This window comes from Camponotus vicinus, unplaced genomic scaffold (genome assembly GCF_025532165.1).
Source record: "Camponotus vicinus isolate PSW18456_S1 unplaced genomic scaffold, iyCamVici1.0 SCAF_12, whole genome shotgun sequence".
NCBI classification, from domain to species: domain Eukaryota; kingdom Metazoa; phylum Arthropoda; class Insecta; order Hymenoptera; family Formicidae; genus Camponotus; species Camponotus vicinus.
Genome location: NW_028141948.1, coordinates 14,559,788 through 14,586,689, shown reverse-complemented (window position 1 = coordinate 14,586,689; position 26,902 = coordinate 14,559,788). Strand labels below are relative to the sequence as shown.

At 39.1% G+C, this 26,902-nt stretch overlaps 2 protein-coding genes across 9 annotated transcripts in view; one reads left to right on the top strand and one right to left on the bottom strand.

Moving 5' to 3' along the window:
- Window positions 1–23,749, top strand: part of Psq (pipsqueak) — a 51,251-nt gene extending 27,502 nt beyond the window's left edge. For 3 of the 8 annotated variants that reach the window (XM_083084335.1, XM_083084334.1, XM_083084337.1), the window contains exons 4-9: window positions 18,174–18,449; window positions 19,064–19,193; window positions 19,698–19,853; window positions 20,859–21,200; window positions 21,526–21,976; window positions 22,228–23,743. In XM_083084335.1, coding sequence (XP_082940461.1) covers window positions 18,174–18,449; window positions 19,064–19,193; window positions 19,698–19,853; window positions 20,859–21,200; window positions 21,526–21,976; window positions 22,228–22,432 — 1,560 coding nt within the window. In that variant the 3' untranslated portion in view covers window positions 22,433–23,743. Of the gene's footprint in view, window positions 1–17,357; window positions 17,377–18,173; window positions 18,450–19,063; window positions 19,194–19,697; window positions 19,854–20,858; window positions 21,201–21,525; window positions 21,977–22,227 lie in introns of those variants that run through there. The other 5 variants (XM_083084332.1, XM_083084331.1, XM_083084338.1 and 2 more) reach the window with 4 other exon arrangements.
- A 352-nt stretch (window positions 23,750–24,101) lies between these two features.
- On the bottom strand, window positions 24,102–26,472 carry LOC145962875 (mitochondrial enolase superfamily member 1-like). The gene is made up of 6 exons (XM_083084339.1): window positions 26,263–26,472; window positions 25,891–25,993; window positions 25,710–25,819; window positions 25,475–25,629; window positions 24,809–25,389; window positions 24,102–24,626 (listed from the first exon to the last, which is right to left on the bottom strand). The coding sequence occupies exons 1-6, from the start codon at window positions 26,350–26,352 to the stop codon at window positions 24,298–24,300; spliced, it is 1,368 nt and encodes a 455-aa protein (XP_082940465.1). The 5' UTR covers window positions 26,353–26,472; the 3' UTR covers window positions 24,102–24,297.
- Between the last annotated feature and the right edge of the window lie 430 nt (window positions 26,473–26,902).

The following is a 26,902-nucleotide window of genomic DNA, read 5'->3' as shown; positions in this document are numbered from 1 at the left end:
AAGAGGTAATGGATACGGATCCGCGCACGTCGGAAGAATGCAATAACGAGGGAGGTGGCGGCAGCAGAGGTGGCAGGGAGGGCAAGAGAGGGGAGAGAGGGCTAGAAAGAGATTTATCGAGTCGAGTTGCAGCGCGGTTTAACCCCCGAAATTCACGATGTGTCGCAGATATTGACGGGACCTGCTACGTGAGACATAATCGATACAAGGGGTAGAGCAGCGCGACTACTGCGAGACGGTGTGTAGCTATATATTTTAACTCCGCCGGATTTAATCAATAATCGTAACGTTAACTGATATCCGCGCGATGTTCTTCGGCGATCGTCGAGCGTCGCGTTACTCCATTTTCTCCTCATTTTCGTTCGCGTTCCGAGACCTGTCCGATACTATTAACACAATTTTTATTATTCCTATATCTAAAAACAGCGACGCGGAATTTAAATCGAGTCCACAACCTTAATTTTATTCTATTATTTATTATCCTACATATTAAAAGAGTGAATCGCATATATGTAAATATCGTGGACAATTCTTAACTTCTTAATTAATTAATTTTGAGTAAAAATAATCTTTGAAAAAATAACTGTTTTTTATTAAAAATATATTCATGGCAATATATTCATATGATTATTTTTTTGTCAAACTTGTTTAACTGGCTTGTGTATTAATTATTTCTATTGATTTTAAATATCTAATTACATCAACTGAAATTGCGAGAGGGATAATTAAATGTAAACTTATGAAAATATATCATACACATACATATTGCGTAACTTTCTGTTTACTACATATTAAAATATTAATAACGTGAACCATTTAATAATCGTCATTTTGTAATTACATATATTGTTTTTATCTCGCTATTCTCGGTGCATCGAATAGTGCAAATGTCAGACAACTAATATTGAGAAAACAATGGCATCGATCGATTCTTCACTTTCACACGACCAAACTGCCTCTCTTTGATTTTATCCTCATTTTTTAAACATATATTGCTCAATCATACATAATCTTTATATAAATTTATATAATTATAATTATATAATTACATAATTTTTATATAAATTTATCAATTTATTCTTTCGTCGGAGGAAATTTTTTTTTCTATCACAGACGATTCCAACTATCTTAAATTATCTTATGCGAGAAAAAAAAAGACACGTGGGAAAATATCGAACAGTATCGATTTTCGCGATAGGAGACGAGCGAAAGTACAATCGCCCTGTTGAATTTAAGCATCCTCGTGCAACATGTATCTGCGACGTGCATGTGTCTCGTGACATGTGGCTGCTCGGCCGCGAATATTCGTGAAGCGAACGCGCGCGCCTTTTTCGGGAACCGCCGTCGTCTATGCTGCTGCTGCTGCTGCTATTAATCGGCGCCACGAGCATTCTGCGACTGCTGCAGAAAGCTTTCGTAGCGAGCGACATCGATCGGATGGCGGAACGCGCGCTTGGCCCAAAGTACCTCCGGCCGTAGGCAGACTGGCAAGTAGGCAGGTAGGTACTCGCGAATACGGGGTCGACGAAACCGAAAAAGAAGAGAGGGCAAAAAAAAAGGAAAAGATAAGGGACGCGAGGAGGAGAATTCACGCGGGTCCGATGAGCTTACTCGCGCGACTGTACCGGGTGTCTGCGCTTCGTCGCGGCCGCTCTGGTCGAGCCGTCGTCGAGCGACCGGAGTAAACTTCTCGAATATGGAAAAGAGGCCTCACGTGCTATCATTGATACAGTCTTTTTTTTCTCTTCTAAATTATATAATATTTAATTTCCATAAAATATAATTTTGTCAGTTTAATGCGCTAATTCTTGCATACATAAATATATAATTAAAGAGTATATTATATATTTGTGTGCAAGAATAAAAAAAGAGCGCAGATTATTTCGCATGCATAGATTGCATAAGATTTAGTTTTTGAATTAAACGAAATTCGAAAGAAGAAACAAAGCGGAAAATTGCGAAAAAAGAGAGAAAGTGCGGGGATTTAAAAAATTAATTTAATATATCAGCGATGACAGCGTCAGGTGTCTCGAGTCCATTCATCTCGACTTTAACCGCTAAGCAATTTTTCTATGTATGTCAAGCTTTCCTTCCTTATTCTACTATCTCCTCTGTCGTTGTTATATATACGCCAGACTGATAATTCCGTTCGCCACGAGGGTACCGGGGCGTCGCTCTGTAGGTCGTGGAATGACTTCATGACCGTAGCCTCCTTATCTCCCTCTCCCTCGTTCGCTCGACTAGAAGAAGGGTAGAAGAAGCAAATGCAAGAGAGCGAACGGGGTGGAGGCGGAGGGTGGAGCGGACGAAACGAGGACAGAGAGGTAACGGTGGAAGAGAAGTATGTAACTCGGAAACTTTGCGCTTTCTCGGCCGACTGTACCCCGTGCGGTTTCTGCAGCAGCGCGACGTGCATGCGTGCGTGCGCGCAGAATTGCACGCTACGAGTCCGTGTGTGCGTGCGCGCCGACGCCGTGCGTAGCGTGTTGTGTGCGTAGCGAGGGCGGGAGGAGCGGAGGAGAATCGAAGCGAACGAACGAACGAACGAGCGAGCGAGCGAGCGACTGGAGCTGCAGATTCCCTTTGTCCGCGCAAGCTCTGCAGCAACCCGCGACTCCTCGTCTCGTCTCTTCTCTCTCTCTCTCTCTTTCTCTCTCTTCTACCGCCGTTTCCCTCTTCCTCACCCCGTCCTTCGTATACCCTCTTGGTTCCCGTCATCTCTGCCTCCTTCCTTCCCTCTCTGCCCCTAAGTTCTCCTCGTTCTCTCTCTCTATTTCTCTTTCTCCCTCTGTTTCTCTCTTCCTCTATACTTCCTCTTGTTCGCCGAATCTGTGCCCTCTCTCGTGCCTCCACCTACCCCCTATCCCCCTCTTCCGTATACCTCTACTCCCCCGTTTCTGCCACTCGATCGCTGCTGAGTCGAGTCAGCCCGACGCAGGGCCGGCCCGAGGGAGGAATAATCCGAGGGCCCGTCAAGGGCGCACGGAGGGGGTAATTCGATCGTCCCCGTATGTCCACCGTGCCGCTCCGGGGATTCGAATTATTAAACTACGCGATTTCCCTCTCCCCTTGCCCCCCCGCACGCACCGTCCCGGTCGCTTACGCGTCTCGCGATACCGCGATTTAACGTCGGATAACGGCTCCGACGCCACCGCTACGATTCGTGCGTTTGACGCGAGGTCGAAGATCCCTCGAACCAAGATCGCTCGAAGCTTTCCCTGGGAAGGAAGGATCGTTGTCGACTCCCTCGCATAAGCGCGCGTTTTTTCGTATGCTTTTAAGATTTTTAACATTACAGATATTTAAAAGCTTTGGAGCAAACGTGACCAACGATGCTGCGAGATTTTCTTAATTTAGGATTTTTATGGAAATTTTTCTTTCCCATTGAAGTGTAATTTCGAACTCTTTTTCACGAATTTTTCTAGAAAAATGTTCAGGTTTCTAACTGCGTTAACGCTCGTTCATACAGATAGTAAAATATTTATACTCTTGATGGGCTTTCGGATTTCCTATCCTTTATTGCAACTTTTTCCATCTCTGTTTAACACGCATTTAACGTAATATAAGAATATCGAATAATAATAATTATTTAAATGAATGGAATATTACATTATATTTCAATTTTAAATGTTGCCATTCTAAAGCGGAAGAAACGGATTAATTTTCCATTAATGATACTTAATAACTGAGGAGGAAGGGAAATTTATGAAAGATTATAAAATTCAGAATTCAAAAGGCTCTGATAATAACTTTACCATCTAGAGCTGAAAAATTGTACTGCATCTTGAATCTCCAAAACGTTTGATACATTTTTTTCGCTTCTTTTCTCACGACACTCGAGGATTTCAATTTATAAATTTAGTTCTATTAGAGAAAGAATTTTTCTAATTAAATTTAATCATGAGTATTTAATGTAAATTTAATCATGAGTATTTAATGTAAATTTAATCATATGTGATGGGCAAGAAATGTCTCCTTTATTCCGATGCCGATGTGCGTTAATCAAGCGCGAGGTGTCGCGTCGGATCGAACGTGTCAAAGTAAACGATCGTTCGGCGTGCAACGAAAAATCCTAACCCACCCACTCCCTCCTCCACCCTCTCTCTCCTTTTCCTACCCTTTCTCCCTTTCCCGCGCCGTCGCCGACAACTTTTGCGAGCGCGCTCGAAAAATCCTTGTCGGAGAAAGTTTGTTTACGAACGGGCCACAGGGGGAATACGATTCGCCCCGATCGACCGGATACATTCGAGCGGGTTACGTCTGCAAGAGCGTGTTGGGTGTCAAAGGTGCAAGATTATATTATTCTCGCGGAAGATCATTTACTTAAACAATGCGCTGCCGAATTGATTCAACGATATCAGTATCCTTCTATGAAGTCGCTAAAATCAATATCTTAAAACGTACGATTCATTCGAATAAAAGTATCGTATCAAAAAATTAAGTATACATGCGATTCATTGCGTCAACGAATATTTAAAAGAATGGAAACTTTTCTTTTAATGCAATTAAGCAAATCAAATGTCCGAATTTAAATAAATGATGAGGATCGTTGAGTATCCAATCGAATTCTCTATCGAACATAAAATATTTATTCGGTTCAATTATCAAAAATTGCAATTATTTAGCGTAATATTGTAATCCCTAGTTTGATTTGTGTAAAGTCAATCGACGACATTTAATGTGTTGACGTGTTGCACGATCGACGCCGAGTGTTATTGAAGCGAGTCGAAGGCGATTCGCGTGAGACTCGAGACGTGAAATACGCCGACGTATCTGGCGTGAATGCGAATTAAAGGCGAGAAGGAGCCTCGGTAGAAGGTGAAAGGGGGGAGGATTTTGATTCCGCTCATAACAAGAGAGACTAAAGATATACATACGTCGGAACGAAGACTCGTGTAGAAGCGCTTGAAAAAGCACGAATACATTATAATAAATAAGTAGCACAAAAGATATATTCCGGAAATAAAAATCTCGATCAGCTATTAAAAATCGTGAATATTATATAGTAAATTAAATCAGGATAATTTAGTATTTAGCAAATTACAATGGATACCGAAATTTGAAGGCAAAAAATCTCATTTTTTTAAATTGAGATTTTAATATAATAATTATATAATAATATTATAATGTAATAAATATGTATAAAACTTTGATCGGAAAAATAGGAGAAAAATGTCGATCGTCGATGGAAACTAGACTCTCCAGGTCGCTCACGAGTATCCCGTCGATGAAAACAAATGGTGATAGTTCTCGGACACCCCGTAGAAGACGAGCGGGGCCTAAAGAGCGTCGTACTAGTAGCGGCCGCGTCGCCGGCCGGCCGGCAGGCACCATCACCGACGCGGCACGAATACCGATTGTATAGGCGGCGACGGTGATGGTGATGGTAGTGATGGTGGTGGTGGCGAAAACAACGACACGCTCTCCTCGGGAGATTATCCCTGGTCGTCGTCCCATGCCAAAGCTCCGCCGATAGATCGATCCTCTCTGTCGCCCGCATACCTCTCGACTTAACGTCTCTTCGAGACTGTCCCGCCTCGCGTCCCTTCGTCGGGGACTCGTTCGGACCGTTGGCAGGGTCGTGACGAAATTCCGCGGCGCCTACGCGCGGCTTTTTTCACCGAATTCGCCGTGAATTTCCTTCTTGAAAGATGAAGAGAAAGGAAATGAGGAAGACTAGGTAATATTCGTCTATATGATTGCGATCGAGCTTCGAATCTGTCAAATTCACGGCTTATTCGGCCAATGTTTAGTTCCGTCTCTCGAATAGTCTTCGTTCACTCCTACGATTTCTCTGTCGTCGTCTCGGAGAAAGTATACGAGCGCGATTAGACGATGACTGAGCGAATTAATTGCGCGTATCCATCTGTTACAATTAGACAGTACGTGTCTCCTTGGCCGTTAATGCTAATGGGGCGAATTCCCTCACGGCTCACTTACGCGCGATGCCAGCCGTCGCGACGCGGGGAACGTAACGTCGCGTATACGCCACTGCAGAATCCGCCATCCCTCTCGCGTACCCACGTGCGCGCGTACGACCATCTCCGTCGCTGTGCCAGCGCGAATAGCCGATGTCGTCTCCGTCGCACTCGGATCGCCACGCATCGTCTCCTTCTCCCCCTGCTTTCCCTTTGGCCCTCGCGGATGTCTGCATCCGTCTTCGTCACGGCCACGCCGAATCGCGCGTACCCGTATACGTGTTTCTCTCTCTTCCGTTTGTCTCTTACTTTCGTACACGTCTCGGTCTATGTTTCGTATCAGCCAAATTCTCTCCTCTTTGTCTCTCTCTCTCGCGAAGCGCATACAGTCTCGCCGCTGTGTACGAGCCGTGTCTCCGTCTACGTTACACGCGGATGAAATCTGTCTTTCTCTCTCTCTCTGTCCGTCTATCTCCTTTACCACCAGCCAGCCATGTGTCTCGGCTACGTCCTGCTCTCGGGTCGTCTCGCCCGTTTCCGCGCGGATCGCGTCCTCGTCGCTCTCGCGCAAGAGACGGCCGCGTTTCAGTCGAGCGCCGCAGACTTGGCTCGCCCCCAGTCACCCCTCCGCCCCCTCACCCCGACCGAGCGTGGTCGTGCTTCGTCGAGTTCCCCCCTCTTACTCGATCAGCATCCCCCATCCGTCCCTGCACCCCCGTCGCCCTCTCTCCGTCCTCCTCTTTCCCGCCAGCCCTCCGCCCCCCGCGGCTGGTCAGATACGTTCGTTCTCTCTCCGGCTCGGTCCCTCGCGCGACCCGCTCGGCTCACTCGCTCTCTGTCCTTCGTCGAGCACGCATCCCCCGCGAGAGCCGTTTCCTCGTCGCTCGAGCGCGCGCTGAATCTGTCCTTGTTCCTTGTCGGCAAATTTCGCGGCGTTCTCCTCCTCCTCCTCCACCCGCTTCTCTTCCTCCTCGTCGTCGTCGTCCTCCGCCTCTTCCTCCTCCGCCGCCGCTACCTCCTGCTCGCCGCGTCCTCCTCATCTCCTCGCTCCTCCGAATGCCGTGCGTCCTCAGCGCGGAGCGCCGAATGCCATTTCACTTTCGTTGGGCTTCGCCGCGTAGGAGATCGGGCCCTGCCAGGAATTATCCTCTCGTTCCGCGCGCTCGTAACCTCCCCGTACGCGCGTATTTCGCCCGGTATTCTCGCGGCTGCGTCGTTCGCGACGACGACGATCACGGCGACGACGACGACGAGGACGAGGACGATCGCGTCGACGGCCACGGCGGCGATCACCGCGACGCGTTTTCTCGCAGTGACTTCCCGACGACTCGTGCCTCCACCTCCGCCCCGTCGTCCTCCCTCCCGCCCATCGTCGCCGCCGTCTCCTCTTCTTCTTCTTCTTCCTCTTCTTCCTCCTCTTTCTCCTCTTTCTCTTTCTCTTCCTTCGCTCTTCCTTTTCCTCGTCCTCTGTCTGCCGCTACTTCCCAACCGTCACTTCCTCCCCCACTTCCTCCTTCTACTACTACGACTGCTACTACCGCTCCTCTTGTTCCGCTTCTTCTTCTTCCTCTTCTTCCGCCGCCTCCTCCGCCTCTTCTTCTGTCTCGACGAGGGACCGTTCGCCCACGGAGCGCCGCAGCCAGGTGAGTGATAAACGATACAACTTCCTCCGCGCCCGGATACGTTAGAACGAAGCGTCGTCTCTCGCGAGAAGCAACGGCGTAGCGTCGCGTCGCGATATCAGGGCGATGGGCATTGCTCCCTCGGCGGAGGAAGAGAGAGAGAGAGAGATGGAAAAAGTGCAAGAGCGAGCTTCATGCGGGTATATACTCGGTATACCGAGGGGTTACCGCACCGAATCTCGGAAGATCCGTGGTTCGCGCGTCGCGCCAAACCCGGGGGACCCGCCGGCGCGGTTTCGAGATATTTTTGTGCCGAACGCGACGCTCGCGAGATGCAGAAGTATGTGCCGCCGGTCGGCCGTCAACCTCCTTCCCTCCACCGGGGCACGTCTCGACGCGGTGCAGTCCGGATTTGTTTCGCGCCGCGGACTCCGCTCGAAAACGTTTGCGCTCGACGAGGCTCACCGGTTGCGTTCGGCATCCTCGAAATTGCAAACGTTTCATATCGGAACGTTAACCCCTTTTTTCCTTCCGGAAAATCGTCCAGTCTAGCGGACACGTGCTCCGGTGCATCGACGCGTACGGAAAATTGTGCGAAATGTAAGAATACGTGTATCGCATCAGTCGATGAAGTCGTTATATTGTTTGAGAAAGTTTAGAGATGCTTGTTTATATACTTTGGCAGGTTTGCGTACAACGTGGATTTTATGAAATGTGCACGAGCAAACTTATTATAAATTGCCGGAATTTTACGAATATCTTTAACTTTAAATTAATATCGTTTTTGTTATCGTTTCGACCTAATCATGGCTTAAATTCTGCAAGACTAGTAGTAATTAAGAAAGTATACTTAACATAAATTGAAAGAGATCAAAACTCTCCGAAGAGAGTCAATTTTTGAGAGAACTTTAAAATCCGCCTGTTTTAGGAAAATAAGAAAAATATGTCATCTATACTATTTAACCGTGAAACGTTGCCGAAAAGATCAGAGAAAGTAAGAAATCTCACTTAGAGACAGTGAAATACTCGAGCAGGAATTTAATAAGATGAGCAAAAGACAGGGTGACCTCTTATTGAAATATATTTAAAGAAATATGATTTTACGCAAATATATCTCGCAGTCATTTTTCCTCTGAAAAAACTTGTTAATATATTTATCAAAACGAATCCGTGCACTGTGCAACAGCAACAAAAACCGCACAAAATTGCAAACTGTTGTCACAGTTGATACGCGCGATTTTTAGTCGCGAGGTGGATGCATAGCTGTCGGACCGGTTTTACCAATGTCGGTTAGGTTAACGCTAACCGTGCTTGATTCAATCTTCTTCTTTGTCTATATCGCGGCCGATGCAGTAATCTATAAAAAGATGAGACGTGAATTAAATTACAGTTAAAGTTAAACTCGCGTAATTTACGTGTCAGCAAGCGTGGATTGATTGGACAGCGTAAGCTGTCATTTAAGCTTTGTGTTTTATTTTTAACATGTACTTAAACACGTTTCTATTTATATCTTGAAAGAGCAAAAAAGAATACAAGAATCGCGTAAGAAGGATTTCTTATTAGAAATTTTAATTAATATACAGGTTAGTCTTGAATAGTCAATATATTGATAACAATAAAGAAAAAATAAAATATTATAGTTAACTCTACATAGTTGAATTAATTTTGAGATATCTGCTCTCACAACAATTTGTATCTTTCGCGACTATTAAATTTAGTGAATTCACATGTTTCGATATAAGTTGTCAATATTTCGAGATTGAAACAATATTATAGAAAGTTTGATAACATCCGGCGTATTGACACTATTATGGAGCATTGGATGAGAAATGTTAAAAGACTGTCGATGTAAATTATTGATGACACGATACACAAAACACCTTTTATATATCGGCAATAAATATGGCAGTCGCAAATTATGTATTGATATATTAATAATTTTTTATTGGCTAAACGAATCTTTTGTCGATGTGTACACGCACGTGTACATGAAAATGCAAAAATTTTTCAAATAAAATATTTAGAGAAATAGCTCTTTGTCAATACACATTATTATTGTACAATACACATACAGATACACACGATTACATGTTTAATGTTTGATTTATTGCTACCGAGAGCACTGGACTTAATTATTTTGCGCGTCAAAATATTCTTGTAATAAATTCTAAAATTATTGAAATAGAGATGAACGTTAACAAGATGGGCTTCTTGGTTTATCTCTGTACATTGATAGTGTGTCGTGGCTTTCTCAAGTATTATGATAGCGTATTATTTCGTGGAATAGTGTCGTTGCATAAAACGACACGCGAAGTACTGACGACACGTGTTGTCGATATACCTTAAGCTGCGTACACACCGGATTTGCGCTCCGGTTGGCTAATTCGCGAGCAAATTTATTCATCGAGCTGCGCGATTCTAATTCTTTAATGAACATGACTCTAAAGACAGATTCTAAAATACAATTTTTTCCTGTCAAATTGGAATATTACTCCCTATCAGGTCATTGAATTTAATCAAAAATTGTTTACTCCATGATAAAGGGACGTTTTATTTAGGACGTCGGTATTTATATAATTAAATTAAATTTTTTATATTATTATCAGGAACGTCGGTATTTATACAATTAAATTTTTTATATTGACTAAAAAATTTATGAAAGTATACATTTTTTTAATAAATAAAAGATTAAATGAATATATAAAGATAATCAATTTTACGTGAAATAAATCGCGCTTTCTAGGAAAACAGAATGCTCCGTAATATGTAAGCTCTGTCTTGTACAAAATGATATAATCAACATGTCAAATAAAAATTAATAATTAATTACCAATGCTGTCTTAATGCGTGAAAAAAATACGCGCTCAATTTATATATTTAAACAACATAGCTGTATGAATTGTATACAGAAATTGTCTAATATGTCATATACGCTGTGTAGAGAGTAATCGAAGATCATCAGGCGATTCGACGTCAAAAATGCGCGATCGACGGAAAATAACGTTATTTGCTTGCGATCATGAATCTACAACGTTCAGAGCATCTAACTGAACGTCCCATGAGAAGACACGCTCTCGTAAAAGGATTCGAAGATGGTCTCTCTTCTCGGGAAGGCTAACGTGTTGAGGGTGACTCGCTTTTACGAGAGCCCTTTAAACTATCCATGAAACCATGTCGGTCCCATTATCGGACTCCTTCGCTCCACGTTCGTAAATACCCGATTGCACCAACCGAATGCTCGATCGAAATCGCGAATAATAATTATTTTAAATAAAAATAATTATTTTTCTTTATCAATATATCTGAGTCTGAGACGCGAAGAGAGAGAAATCACCCTCAAAATTAAGAGGGTTAATAATTCTGTTGGTGTAATAATTGAGACGTTAAGCTAATTGAAATAATTTTGAAAATTAACTAATTCTTTTCCTTTCTAAGTAGACGTATAGTTTTTTTATAGTTATGAAATTTTTTTCAACTTTGATGCATCTTGAGATTCTCCATGCATCTACATGATGCATTAGCGTAATGTATCTAAAAGAATGCGTAGATATAGCTTGACTATTAATATATTCTGTTTATGTGAGCTTTTAACGTTAGATATAATTTTCCTCAAAAATATTTCTACAACAATAACAAGAATTATAACACAATTAATTATTACATATGTTATATGAAATTATATAATATATATTTTCTATCATCCTGCAAGGAAGATCGATATCACTCTGCTGATTTCGAAAATATTGATGCCAAAAGGTTATCATGGAAAGAGAATATGAATATTTTAATTCAAACTATATCTATATCGATGCGTCATGTACGTGTATGTCATAAGCATGAAAAATCTTAAAATATTCAGGTGACACATTAAAGATGAAATATCGACGTCTAAAAGTTCAATATTAAGGGCAAAATAAATGTTTTAGTAGGTAAATATTATTTTAGTATCTTGTTCATTGCTATACACATCATGTAGGAAGTATTTCAAGATATTTCTGAGTTTCAAATATTCTGATATGAAGGTGAAATATGACAAAAAGACTCGAGAAATATCGACAATATCTTCATTATTTGTTATTTCATTTTATTACAAGAATCATATATATTAATAGATATATCGCGTCAAGAGAAATCTTTAAATATCTCCAACTTAATATTAAAGATGACAACATTATATCGATGATAAAATATTAATGTGATATCATTGAAATATTTCACCCAACATTCACTCCCCTGGATGCACTGTAAATGTCTGTGGAAAGACATTCGTGGCTACTTGTATTCTTACGTTTACTCGAGGACGAGCACGTGGTGCAGCCAGGGTCGCGCTCTCATTCAGAAAGGAGGTTATGTAGCAGCACAGAGAAGTGAGACAGGAGAGAAAGACACATATACAGAGGCAGAAAGAGAAGGTTATACTCGTGACGCCCGTTACATTATCAATTCCGTTATGGCACTGTATTCGTAATAGTGGAGACGACCCTACGACCGTCTTCGGGGACTCCCCCTCGCGCCTCGTCTTCTCCTCTCCTCACCGACGTACTTTCACCTACTCTCTTTCTTGTTCCTTCGTCTCTATTTTTCTCTTTCTCTCTCCCTCTCTATTCGTTCTACCCCCCCATTTTTCTCTCTTCCGCCACGTGCTCTCTTTCCTCTCTTCTTCTTTTCTCTCTTCCCCGAGACGGCTTTCTATATAAAGCACTTTACTTTCCCTTAGCACGCTCTCTTGGCGAACCACCCCCTCCTTCCACTACCCTTCTGTTACTCCCTCCTCCCGCCCCTTCCGCGTTCTTCTTCCCATTTCCGTGAAACCTTTTCCACGAAGGTCGATCTTTTTTGCGGATTTACACCTGTTGGACCTCGCTCGCGCGTTTCAATCGCTCCCTTATTTTTCTCTTCGAATAGAAACGTCGCCCGTTTCGCTTGTCAATCGTGAGGATCTCTCGGATTCTGCCGATAGATTTTTCGCGCGTAAGCATACAAATTCTTTTCGCGTGTCTTTTTCGATGTTTCGACACTTTACTGAATCATTTATCGACACGAGAACGAAAAGTTTGGTTTGATCGACAAGCAAATTTATTGAAGCAAAGGAATTTGCTAAAGCGAATGTGTTTGTTCTGGGAACGACGACAATTTTAGCAATTTTCTACCAAAATTGTTGGGAATAACTAGTTTAAAGATCTTTTGTCCAACAAAGTTAATGAGCTTTAATTATATTTTGCACCCTTATATAATATCTTACGGATTTAAACAAATTTATAAAAGAAATAAAGTATCTTGTTTATAGCATAATAATATAGCATAATAATATAGAATTATACTTTATAGCATAATAATATAGAATTATACTTTTATTATTAATACTTTTTCTTTTGTATAAATTTTAACGAAACTTTGCGAAACTCACGCGAATCTCGCTAAACAATTTTGCATACTTTTACATTACTTTCCTCGTATACTTCGTAAAATAATAATTTTTTCGCACTCATGATTTCTAAAAAAAATTGATTGCCGACTGAAATCGCGATCCTTTTCGACGCGACCCGAGTGAAACAAAGTTTCGGAGGCACACACGTAACCGGAAGTGGAGTTGCCGAAGGACCGGGCTTTTTTCGCCGCCGTCTCGCGTCAATTAGTCCGGGATAATTGGTCGGCCGATGCCCTTGAACCCTAAGTATTGATTGGTGAGGTCGGATTCTGCCGGTGTGGCTGTGTCCCTCTTGCCTCCGAACCGATGGCACCACCCCTATGCATCCACCTCCGAACCGACCAACCAACCAACCACCCGCCCCGCAACCGCCGTCGCCGTCGCCGCCGCCACCGCCGCCGCCTAACCCCCGCAGCGAACCCCCTTCCTTCTCCCCCCCCCCGGCCCGCGCAACCCTCCGTCCGTGGTTCTCCAAGTGCCGTCGCCGTTAAAGCACCGCGTGTCGGCAAAGGTTTTTCCGCCCTTTATTTATTTAATTGAACTACGAAACGCCATTTCCCGCTGGCGCAATCCGAGCCTACCTCTACCGCCTACCCCTTGTCCCCCCTCGTTTTCCTTCCCCACTTTCCAGCATCCTCCCGCACTCCTCGACTCAAGCGGCGACAACAACGAAATTTCACCGAGAGAATTCCACCGAGAATCGAATGTCGTTTTGTTCGGATACACGAAGATGCGGCTCATTGCGCGATAATTTCATTGCAATGGACGAGTTCCTCCCCAGCCCCTTGTGTGTTCCAAGTCTCCGTCGAATTTGATTTACCGTATAATGTGTCTGTCTCACGAGAACATTGATCGTTCTTTGCGTGCGTTCACGGTTGGACATTTACCAGTTTTCCGAGTATATCGAGTACTCTACTAATTTCAAGTCAAGTTTTTAGACAATTTTTTTGGTCACGAAATATATATCATTAAATGATCATTATGTAAGATTCTAAGATTCAACTATTTAACTCCTTGATTTTTAATTTTGCCCAAAAGTTGAATTTTTTAACTGCAATTAATTGATTACAAATATAATGATTTAAAGATACTTTTTTATTTGAATAAATTAATACTTATCTAATCGCATTTTGTGAATTCCGAGCAACCATTTTTTTAAATATTTAATCACAGAATTATATATCAAATTTGCACAATTTAAATTGTACAAAAAGAATATATTAGTGATCTGTTTCTCCATTTCCCTTTTTCTATTATTATTCATCATTAAAAATTTTATACTTTTATTTTGTCGCTTGCAAATGATAATTTTCAAATTAAAATGTATTATAAGGAATGGCTTTAAATATGAACGTGATAACATCTGGATATTTAGTAACTATGCGAAACAAACATTTATGTATGCGACCGTCTCATTATTAAAATGTTTTTATTGTGATACATTATATGTTACATTAAGTTGTATTATATACATCGGTAAACCGTAAAAAGCAAAAATTGACATAACAGTTCGTATTGTTACAAGTCCATTAAAATTGTGATAAAGCGTGATAAAGTATGATACTTGACAATTTTGCTCCAATTACGAGCCGCTCGGGTCAACATTAATCGAATGCTATATTAAAACAGTCAATATGTATATGTGCAAAATTGTAACATCATGCATTGCGTTATTAAGTGTCTTTCAATTGCAAGACGAAAGCGGTTGTAGTATTGGAAGAATAATGAAAGAGACCGCTTCTACAACTGCTTTTGTTCAACAAGGTTTTTTTTCTTTTTTTTCGAAGATATAAATTCCTGAAGCATACTTCTTTCCTTTCTTACATTAATATTAAATTTTAATTTTAATTTTAAATATCGACATTTCTACCAAGTTTTATAATTAATATTAATCTACAAAATATGTTACTGGAAAGAATCGGAAAAAAATAGGAAATATTATTTCGAACACAAACTTTCTCTCTTTTCTACTTTTTTACAAAAATTACAAAGTATCAGTATCGAATTTCTTTCTCCGTATTTATTTACACAATATTTACTCAAATGAATAATGCAAAACGTGACACAAATATATATGATTAGCATATATTTAATATGCGAAAATAAGAAAGCAGATGAAAGATGGAGAATATTTTCGCAACAATTTCCACGCATAGTCAAGAATGACAACGTATATAAAGGTCCTAATGGTGCGTTGATCCATGTTCGTAGATAGAGAATGTCGCATTTGGTGGTAAATGCGTACATTTCGGACCTACTGAGGCACGATTCTCCTTGCCAAAAGCCGCATCGCTCTCGTCGTCATCATCATCGTCCTCGTCGTCGTCGTCGTCGTGTACGACCGCTCGTTCGCTCGTTCGTCCTAACGGAGACGCTCGATTATCGCGTACCCCACGCGACCCGACTAGCGCCATCAAACTCCCGAGCCGCCGAGATCGAAGATCCGCGGACGTTTTGGGGAGGCCGTGCACACGCCCGGTCGTAACGAGCCGGCGAGCGGGCGAAGGCGCGAGACAGACGGAACGAGAGAAAGAGGGACAGGCGGACATGTACGCGTGTGCCAGCGCTTGGAAGTCATTGGTGTCGATGCCGTCGCGAACACCGAGGAAAAGGGGAGAGCGAGAGAGAGCTTGTGTACGTGTGTATGCGTGTCTCGGGGGTTGGGGGTGGTCGATACGGCCCTCGGGCCGCGACAGCCGCGTCGGAGGCCTCCCCGTTCTTCCTGCAGGCGTTTTTGCCTCTGCCGCGTTTTAGCCCTCTCCACAACTCCCCTCTTTCCGTCCCTCTTATGCTGTACCTCTCTCTGTATCTCTTTCTTCTTTTCTCTCTGAATTTTTCTCCTTTTTTTTCTGTTTCTTTCCCTTGCTCCCCGCGCACTCACTTTCCCTCTCTGTTTCTCTCTGTATCTCTCTCGCTCTCTCCAGATCCTCTCTACTTCCTTCCTCTGTCTATCTTTCGCTCTCTTTCTCCTTGTCACACGCTCTCTCAATCCATCCAGCCCGATCCGCCATCTCTCCCCTCTGTTCGCCACCCACGCAACGCGTTCCAGTCGCTACCGACACCCCCCGGTGCAACCTATCTACCTCTGTCCCCCGGTCCTCTTTCTCCTTCCATCCCTTTTCTCTCCCTCCTCTACGGTGCCACTCTCACGCCGCCGGCAACCGCGCAGACCCCGCCTAATCGTGCCACCCCCGGCTTGATTAAAGAACAGAGAGGCTCGGCTTCGGCGCGAGAGGGTCGCTGCCATTAGTTCTCCTTTCTCCCTCTCTCCCGTTTCCCTCGCAATGCCTCTTTGTCGCTCATTGCTTCGCTCGTATCATCCATTCTTCTTCTCTTCACGCTTTGGTCAACGTCCGTAAGGTTCTTCCGAGCCAAGGTCCTTCATACGAGTTGACCACGTGGACGTCCCGAGAAGCCACGCGACTTGACGGCTTCGCCACGCGGAGGTGGCGTCCATCATCCTCCTTCCCTTCGTGACCTTACTTCTCGTTCTCTTTTCCTTTATTCGTCCCTTAATTTCCCTCCTCTTCCATCTCGTGCTAAGATTTCAAGGTTACTTTATGAAAATATATATCGCAAATTTGTCACGAACCTTTATAAGTTTTTATATATTATATACACGCTTATTTTAAATGTAAGATACTTGATAAATTATGAATTTTTCGTGAAATCTAAATACTAATTATTAATATATAATATTTTTAAGAAACACCCCTTGTCTCTCTTTATTACAATTTTGCAACAATACTTAATCAAATATATTCAATCAAATTCCGGACTCAATCTACAGAAATATTTGTTTCTTATTTTTACCTACTTCGCGCATTCCAAATTCGGGTGAAAACTGAAAGAGGGCAAGTGTCTCCTCGCTAATAGTTCTGCGAGACGCGCATTCCGTCATATTAAAAAATCCAAATCGAAGAACGAGTTGCATGTCGCGCAACGTTCGCCGAAATACTCGATTGGATCCCGCCGGCGTTGATTTTCAGGAGCGACAGTTGGTGGGTGGACGAACGGTGTTCGACGTCGCCGCCGCCTCTTTCGCCGTCCGTCGAGATGAAATTGCACCGCCGCCGGGCGGAACGAGATGCCGGGAACGACGAGTTCGCGCGAGAAATATGCAAATCCAATCGGACCGGACTCGCGTGGTCCTTCATCCCAGCCTCTCGCAAAGCGGTTTACCGAAATGAGTATTTTTCTATTTCACGCCGACGCCTTGATTCCGCCCCGAACCCGCGACCCTTTCGCATGCGTTTTCCCCGCATCGCCGATCCGATTATCCGATCGCGATAATTAATGAATTAATCATTCGCGCGCGACGAATTAATTTAAGCGTATGCGCCGCTTCATCCACGTAGCAATATCTTGTTAAGCTTCAAACCGAACCGTCAACTCTTGAGATTCAATGGTAATTTATAATCAAGGTATTCCCTCTTTTTCTCTCTTTCTTTCGCGCGCTAGAAAACCTGGAATTCTCAAGGATTTTATTTGTACCTGGAAAAATCAGCGAATTTTCATGAAATTTTATTGGGATTCAGAACATTTTTTTAAAAATTCTTTGTGATAATTTTGCTCTCGTATCAAACAGTTGGCAAGTAAATTATGTGTTTAAAATATGTTATAAATATGTATTTTTATTTATATATTGAATCTTTTAACAAAATATGAAATAAGCAGTACATATTCTTTATTGTAATTTTTAGTGGTAAAAAATAAAAATTTTAGGCAAGAAATGCTTATCCTACGAGAGTTTTTTTCAATATACATTTATAAATCTAGCACTTGAAACTCTCTTCCTTTTATATGAATGAAAAGCACATGTGATAAAAAAAATTTATTTTAGAAAATTGCACCAAAAAATTTTTTAAATATTCTCTTTATCTGGACTTTTGAATAAAAATATCTAAAAAAATCAGGGGATTTTCAAGGAATTTTTTGACAAAATTTAAGTAGGCATCCTGTATAATATCAAATTTATGTTATACATATAAACATTATTAGAAAAATTATATAAATATTTAAAAAAACATTTTTATAACATATATTTTAAAGAATAAAAATATATACTACATGGATAGATGATCTTTTAAAAATCACCTAAGTTTCTCTAATTAAGTACTCTTTTAAAAATAGCGTCAGATATATATAATGTGTTATTTCGCCAGTTGAAACGATGATTTATAGCGATCCGTGTTTTCCTTGCAGTCGCTTTTGAAGACGGCCGACCAGCTGAAGATCAAGGGCCTGTGCGAGGAGAACAGGGACGGTCCACAACCCGTGAGCCTGAGCTCGCCGCCGAGGGAGTCCGGCACCCCGAGATTAAACTACACGAAGCTGAAGAAGCACCATCAGCGGTACAAGCGACCCAGAATCGAACGACCCACGTTCGAGCCACGCGCCGCCGATCCACTACGACACTACGAGCGCTACAAAGAGGAAGAGCCGATTACAATTAACGATTACAGCTGCGATAACAAAGAGGTAAGCGATCTGAATTAAAGGACTCTAAATTGGACTATTAAATTGATATTCAATTATCAAAACCTAAACTTATGAATGTGTCTTTAAGTATCGGGATGAATATCCATTCGCATTTGTATAGTTCTTTTCTTTATAATATAACATACAAGTGTGAGGAACAGAAGGCTATAAAAAATTTAAAAATTAAAAAAGTATGTGTATTACTTAACCAGGAGATATATTATATTTATCTCTCTCGACATTAGTTTATTGATATAATTCTTACAACTTCTAGTAAAACTTTCTAAAAAGAGTATAGTAAAAATATAATAAGTATAACTAAATCATCCTTGTCTTAAGAAGGGAAAAGTCTAAGAGATGCAAAAAAAACTTCGAAATAACTTTTCAAGACTCGACACGATACCCAAGATCATTTATATCACGGAAATCGAAACTGATCGCAATATAGGTACGTTATCTAAATTTAACTGCAGTAATGGCGAATTTATCGCTTGTAACGCGTTGAGAAAGATGAAATGAGGAAAGTGTACAAACGCAATGGCTGTCCCGTTCTGGCGAGCGGTTTGATCTCTCTCGTCAGGGTCGACGCTAAATTCGTACCGGATATTCCGCAGAACCACCGGGATTGGCAAGCCGAAGATGAAGAGTGCACGGAGACAGCAACAGCAGCAGTAGCACTGGAAACTTGCCAACGTAACAACAACAACAACAACAACGGTAACGGCGCGAGTAACAGTAACAACGGTAAGTCAATCAATTGAGATTTTCGCCCCACACCTGGCCTTTTAGTATTTGCAAGAGTTTATTCTCTCTTCTCGTCTTTACTTTTCGTGAGAGACAAAAATTTCTTCGTTTAATCGATTTACTATTTCAATAAAAATGCGCGTTAATTAATTTTCTGCGTTAATTGTAATACTTTTTTAGTTTAAATTCTGAATAATTTCTTGTTTCATTAAAGGACATCTGTAAATCGTATAATAGGGCTAACTTTATCTGCTACCTAGAAAATCTTTTCTCACATTTAATTACATTTTATACATGTCAATATATTTTGTTTTATGAAATATGTTTTTAAAATATTTTCAGACATTGCGCTTTCCACTGTATGATATTATAGATTTCTTAAAGCTCTTAGATTTGAAAAAAAAAAACACTTGCAGCGTGATCATTCGGAAGGATGTCAGGTGTGGGGCGATTTATAATTTTCAGAATTGATCAGAACGGGCTGCTTTCACGTCGAATAAAAAGGTGACATGTTCTGTCACACAGGGCTAGGTCATTATGGCCATCATCCGGATCCTGGAGAGGTCGATTTACCCCCCGAAACTCAACCTACACCACCCAGCGCCACCTTAGTCGGCACTACCATTACTCATCTAAGAGATCCGGATCATCATTCTACAGGTACAAAGTTTTATGCTTCTCAAATTGCTCGGTTCTCGACAATAATCGCCACAATTATATGTATGTGACGCGGAAAGTGTGAATTAAAATAAAACCATTCCCAACATGATAGAATTAATATTTTTTTCTATTGTTTATTAGATTTTTCTAATGAATAACATGGAACAAAACTAAGACAGAAATGTTTCAATAAACTCGCGAAAAAAAATTAATAAGTGAGATGAAGGATAATCGAAGGAAACTGAGATGTGTTTTAACTATAAATGATACTTTCTTTAAGCGTGCAAATACAATGAAAAATATAATAATTTCCATAATATGCGGTCTAAATAATAAATATTTATTAAAAGATTTTACCCAAGCAAAAGAAAAATTATAACTTCTTACCTCGTGTCAATTTTACTAAAAAATCATAAATATATAGTCTTTTTAGAAATATATATTTCATTGTATTTTCAAAATTGTCTTTTAGTAAGTCTATTTGATCTAGAGAGCGTACTTTGCGAACTTTAACTTTGATGATAAAGCGTATCTCATTTCAATAATACATCTACCTAATGTATCTCCGATCTGTTTCACTGTATGACAAAAGTTTCTCACTTATTGTCGATCCATTCAATACGACCACTTACATACGTTTTCACTCACCGCTCGGACATGAGGGTGCGGTGTGGAATAAAATACTACCGGGCTGAAAGTACAGCAGTCATTAGGCGAACAGGGAATCAAAATAATTGGCCTAATCACGCTTAACTAGTCGCGATTAGATTTGCGTTGCTCGGTTCGTACGAGCAGCCCACGCAACCTTATTTAGCGTCCTTCCGCGTCCAGTTTTGCCTTCGACAGCGCTCGCTTATCGATTCTCAGGTACCATGAAGACTTTTCCGCGTAGCTTTCACGCGAATACTTCGACACCAAAGATATAGATCGTCGAGTTAATAGTATCAAACTTTTCCGATGCCAACAGTATATATATCATATTCCTCTTCCGTGGCTTGTTTATAGAGATTCAAAACTGCGACAGTGAGATCAAGATCAAGTTCGAGACGTTGCACACGATGGACTCTTCGGATACGATCGACATAGATAGCCATATGTCAGATCGGGCCAGCGTGAGCTCGAAAAACGCCGTCGACAGCGATAACATGATGATGATAACGCCAGAATTGCTCGGACTGATGCCATCAGGAAGCTCTGGCCAGTCAGACTCAGGCGACAACAATTCGAGAGGACACTCTGGACAGTCTAGCTCGCATCATCACGGTTCAAAATCGTGGACGCAAGAGGACATGGACGCGGCTCTGGATGCATTGAGGAATCATAATATGAGTCTGACAAAAGCATCGGGTAAGATTATTTTCTTTAAAGTGATGTCTAATTTATTTATTCTTAATTTTGATAAATTAAATTAAAAGTCTTTTGTCTATGTTATAATATTTATAATATTAATTATAAGACTAATTTGTAAGAAAACTTAATCGTTGATCCAGATTGTACATCGACATAGATATGTAATTTGTATATTATAACTTTTAAAAGATCGAAAAATTATAAGAATTGTCTATAAATAAACATTTAATTTGTATAATATTATTTATAATATTAGTAACATCTTATGTAAGATAATAAAATAAACAAATTTATATTAACAACGTTCGTATTTGCGTTTTAGCAACATTCGGAATTCCCTCGACGACTCTATGGCAACGGGCACATCGACTAGGTATCGACACGCCGAAGAAGGATGGTCCCACGAAATCCTGGAGCGACGAAAGTTTGAACAATGCTTTAGAAGCTTTACGTACCGGCACCATTTCGGCTAATAAAGCATCCAAGGCATTCGGTATACCTTCTAGTACATTGTATAAAATCGCGAGAAAGGAAGGAATCAGACTGGCCGCACCGTTCAATGCAAGTCCCACGACGTGGACGCCCGCCGATCTGGATCGCGCTTTGGAAGCGATAAGATCTGGCCAAACATCTGTGCAAAGAGCGTCGACAGAATTCGGCATACCTACGGGGACGTTGTACGGAAGATGCAAGCGAGAAGGAATCGAACTTAGCAGGAGCAATCCTACACCGTGGAGCGAAGATGCTATGACTGAAGCTCTCGAGGCTGTCAGGTTAGAAATGGTTTTCTTCTTTTATTAAAATTTTTATTTATGTTTAAAAAAATTAATAAATAAATTGATGTATTATAGAGAAAGATTTAATTTAAGTAAATTTAGGAATCAATATGGATTAAATAAATAAAAGTATTTGCAGAAGCTTGAAATTTTTCCGTGGCTATATAATATAAATTTTTAATGCAATATTCGACTTGGATATGAAAGTGATCACATTACAAATATTATTCCTAAATTCACGATTTCAGATTAGGGCACATGAGCATCAATCAAGCAGCCATCCACTATAATCTGCCGTATTCGTCATTGTACGGGCGTTTCAAGAGAGGCAAGTACGAAGAACCCGTCGTCGGTGATATCTCACAGGATGGCAGCAGTCCACATTTTCATCAAAGTCCCAATCAGAATCACTCGTCCGCCCTTCCAGATCAAATGCCTTATCCGGGCAGCTGAAACTTACCTCTTTACTAGAGTATTAAGTTAGCTTAAGCTCTGAACTTTTCGATTCGTCGCTGCTGCTCCTCAAATTCTTTAACAAACACGCAAATGAAGAAATTCCAAAAGATTAGAGACCAATCGGAGAATGCCATTATAAAAACACACACTATAATAGCAGAGGGCAAGATTTACCCGCAGTATTAAAGGCGGATCGTCGTAAGCGAGCGTTATGTACATTGTATGATTTTTATGTTGGAACAAAAGAAAAAACTTAGGTTATACCAGTAATTTATAAGAACTATTTATAAAGAGAACATATACAGAACATGTACAGAAACTGGGGAATATCATTTCCCAACGAAAACTACTTTTAGCGCTTAAGCCAGTTAACGATGAGGCGGTGAATGTGAGAATAGATATTATAACGAATGACATAGTATCCTGTTAATTGAAATCACATCGCAAGAGATAAGTAATATCGTTTAATTGCCATTATGTTGCAATTAATCCATTATAGCAATGATATTCGTAAAGATGCTTTCAAGAATCGAGCCTATATCTTCGTAAGACAACAAAATGAATTATCTCTCACGATTTTCTTATTGAAGAGATTTTTTGCATAATGATTTCGCATAACGAGGATACATTCGCAAGTATGAGTCGATACCGAGAGAGAATGTATACATATAATTTAGTGCTATACAAAAGTTTATGTAATGACGAAAGTAACGTTCTAACATATGCGACATGTCTAAAATAACTGGGAAAACATAAAATTTATTGCAATTTAAAGAATATATTCCTCAAATTCCTCAAATTTTGTTTTTCTTTATTTCATAAAAAATTTGTAAGCATGTTTTGTTTATCTGCATTGCATACAGTTATATATTTTTTTTAATCAATACTTTCAAACTAAAATAGCTTATGATTATTGGCTATTCTAATTTGATAGTATTTCTATAACTTACATGTGCGCTAATCATTTTAAATGTTATATTCCGCGTAATAGACTGATAATAAATAGAATTCTTTATTGATTTTTTATTTAAGTTTTTTATTTTATTATTAAAGACACAAAAAGCATTTCTTTTTAAGAAGAAAAAAAGAATTTTTCCATAAAATGGAAAAATAGTAAATATTTATGAAGTAGGTACAGCTTTCTCTCACTGGTTTCTTAGAAAAATTTAAGATTCCCTCTCAGCTCAACTGCCACTTGTATAAATATGTTACACATATTAATTTATCATGCTCACATTTATTATATTACATAAAAATATACATATAGATATATGCTACTTATAAAAAAATATATATATATATATATATATGTACAGTTTATATATATTTTAAATTAAAAAGTAATGCAATCAAAGATGTGTGTGTATAATATTATATAATATTAATCTCTAATATTTTTTTCCTTTATTATCTCTTTTTTAGTTGTTATATTGATGAGAGAGAGAGGTAACTCTCTAAAGATTGCACCTGATTGCACCAATGTTACTTTAAGCATGACTTAAATCTGTTTTTATTTATTTATTTAGAAAGATAAAGATAGATATATTTAAGTATCTATAAATGTTAAATCCAAAATAATATTGATGCAATCCGGCTTAAAAGTCTTAAAAACAAAGATTTTATGCGCAACAATCAATAAATAGAGCACATTTCATAATTATAGGAATGAAGAATATATAAAAATTTATTATTAATGAAATAGTATCTCATACAATTTTGTTTTTATATATTTTTTATAAGGTAAATGCGTATTTTATAGTTTATTCAATTACAAAAAGCATATATGATCCATTTTATACAAGATAAATTTTTAACAGAAAATTATATATTTTTTTATATTATTACATGTTTTATTACATATATTATGCATCATTTGCCTCGTATTCATTTTGAAAATGTCCTGTTTGAAATAGATATTGCCATCGTGTACCTTTTGGATAAGACCATCTTGCAATACATTTGTTTTTAAGTTTAGTTGAAAAACCAGGATATTTAGGTGGCATATAACAGGCATTTTGAATATGTATAGGATTCTCAAAGTATCCATGCTGATGGTTCACAAATTCAATCATACCTTTTTCAGTAGACTGACTTAAGCAAATAAAATCCCACATTTGAAGATGTTGATTCATCTCGCTCAAGCCCACTCCATTAGCGCATGACCATGTGATATCATAAAAATTACGTCTCGCTATAAATAAAGAAATTTGCAGATATAGGACTATAAATAAAAAAATTTACAGATCTCATTTCTCGATTGGCTAAGTAAACATCAATCTCAAGATCGATACGTATAAAAAATACACTCTAAAAAAATATCAAGATCTAAAAATTATAAAATTTTGCTGTTTATATTATTATTATTACACTTACGGCTGCCAGCTTTTTTTAGCATGAGATATATAGCTAAGGCTTCATTAATCCCAAGCCTCGCTACGTTAATCACACAAATATCAGGCCCCGGAAAGATTTTGAATAGTTTATGTATGATACGATTTGCGCACATTTTGCCAGTAGCAAATTTCATTTTTGACCTTAATTCACCCGATACTAAATTATATCCCACCATATCGTCAGGAAATATCGGATCTTCTAAATAAAATATTTTAAAACTTTCCAAAGCTTTCATATAATCAGATACTTCCGTTCTATCCCAGGCTTGATTCGCGTCCAATATTAAACTTTTCTTCTTGCCTATTGTTTTGCGTATAGTCTTACATCTTGAAATGCTTCTTTCTAATGTTGGATCCAAACTCGTCTTGAATACCTTGAAGTCGAGCTTCGCGAATTTCCTGCTAAGATCTCGAGTCTTCTGATAGGGATAACGCACCCATCCAACATCAGCTACATATGCAGGATAGCCGTTTTTTTTTAAAGCGCTCTCAAATTGATCTTTTCTCTTTTCATTTTCCTGGAGTATTTGTATCGCTTCCTCCTTGCTCAAAAAGCTTGTACTGCATAGAACAAAATGTATCATGAAAATTTTCAAGTCCAGACTCATCAGAAATGTAACTTTGTCCAATTAAAGTTTTAATTTACATGTATCGGAAGTCCACAGTGGAAACGAGCTCTTCGGGCGTCATATCTGTAAGAAGCTTCCAGACAGGTTTGTTTTCGATACGTGCCCATAAATCCCATAATGCGTTTATTATAGCCGCTGCAGCTAGATACGCAATACCACATTCTGGTTCTACCTGAGATATCACAATTATTTTCCGATAGTCATCGTACTTTAATTATTATTATGTATTTCACATCATTCATTATACATTACCAATCTAAATTCGTTTCTTAACCTTCTCCAGACAGATGCAAAGTCAGTATATATCTCTTTCGTTGTTTGATTTTTTATGAACTTGAACAATAGCTTACATACTTGCAACACTATAAAAATTATTTTTTAATAATAATGAAGAAGAACTATATTTTCTTTTTCATACTGTTAATTTACATACCCAATTCGTTTCCTCTTCCCACGGTACATGTAATGCCATATCCTTCATATTCTTTATCAGTCTTGATCGTTACGTATACACAAGAATGATTAACATCAGGATGCTGTAGATATAAAAAAAAATTAATAACAAATTAACTGAATAATGAATTAAGAAATTAAATGTATGGCTTGACAATACTCTTTAAATAAAAATTAAATATGCTCGCGAATAAAGTTTATATTATTAAGAAAATAGAAAAATATATCGCGTAAAATATCTTTATAAGCACATAAATATTTTATACTTATAAATATACATTTATTTAGTGTATACATCTTTTTTTAATATATTAATAACAACTGTGTCATTATGTGAATTATTTAATAATACCATTGAATCACTTCCAATGCCCCATAATGACGTCGGAAATCTTATATCTTGCACATCGATATCGATGATTTTTGCGTCTATTTCCGTCATTTTCCTGAACTAAATGATTTTAAAATTGATAAGAAATAACTGAACAAATGTCCTCTAAGATTACATATTTTGACGTCGCACGTTTTATTATTTGACGTAAATATTTGTATTTATATATGAAGAGTTAAAGACAAGAATTGTATATAAGGTCATAATTTGTGTGAGAGAGATCTATTTTTTAATTATAATGATAAATTTTATATTCGTAATGTTTTATACACTGTATAGTATATATAATGAATATATTCACGTTCTCTATATATCGCACATTTTATACAATATTTTAAAAATTACTACAAATAAAAAGACTGGAGAGATTTTTGTAGTATTATACTTGTTCGTTGTGTAATATCAATATTTAATAGATATAATAAATATCTAAAAAATACTTAATAATATTTAATAAATATTTAATATAATAAAAATATAATATAATAAATTAAATTATATATAATTATACAATATATTCGAATCTCTCTATTTTAAAATTGTCGAGAAAATCGATTTCTTTCCCGCTATCTTAAAATCATCTATCAATTCTCATTCTTAT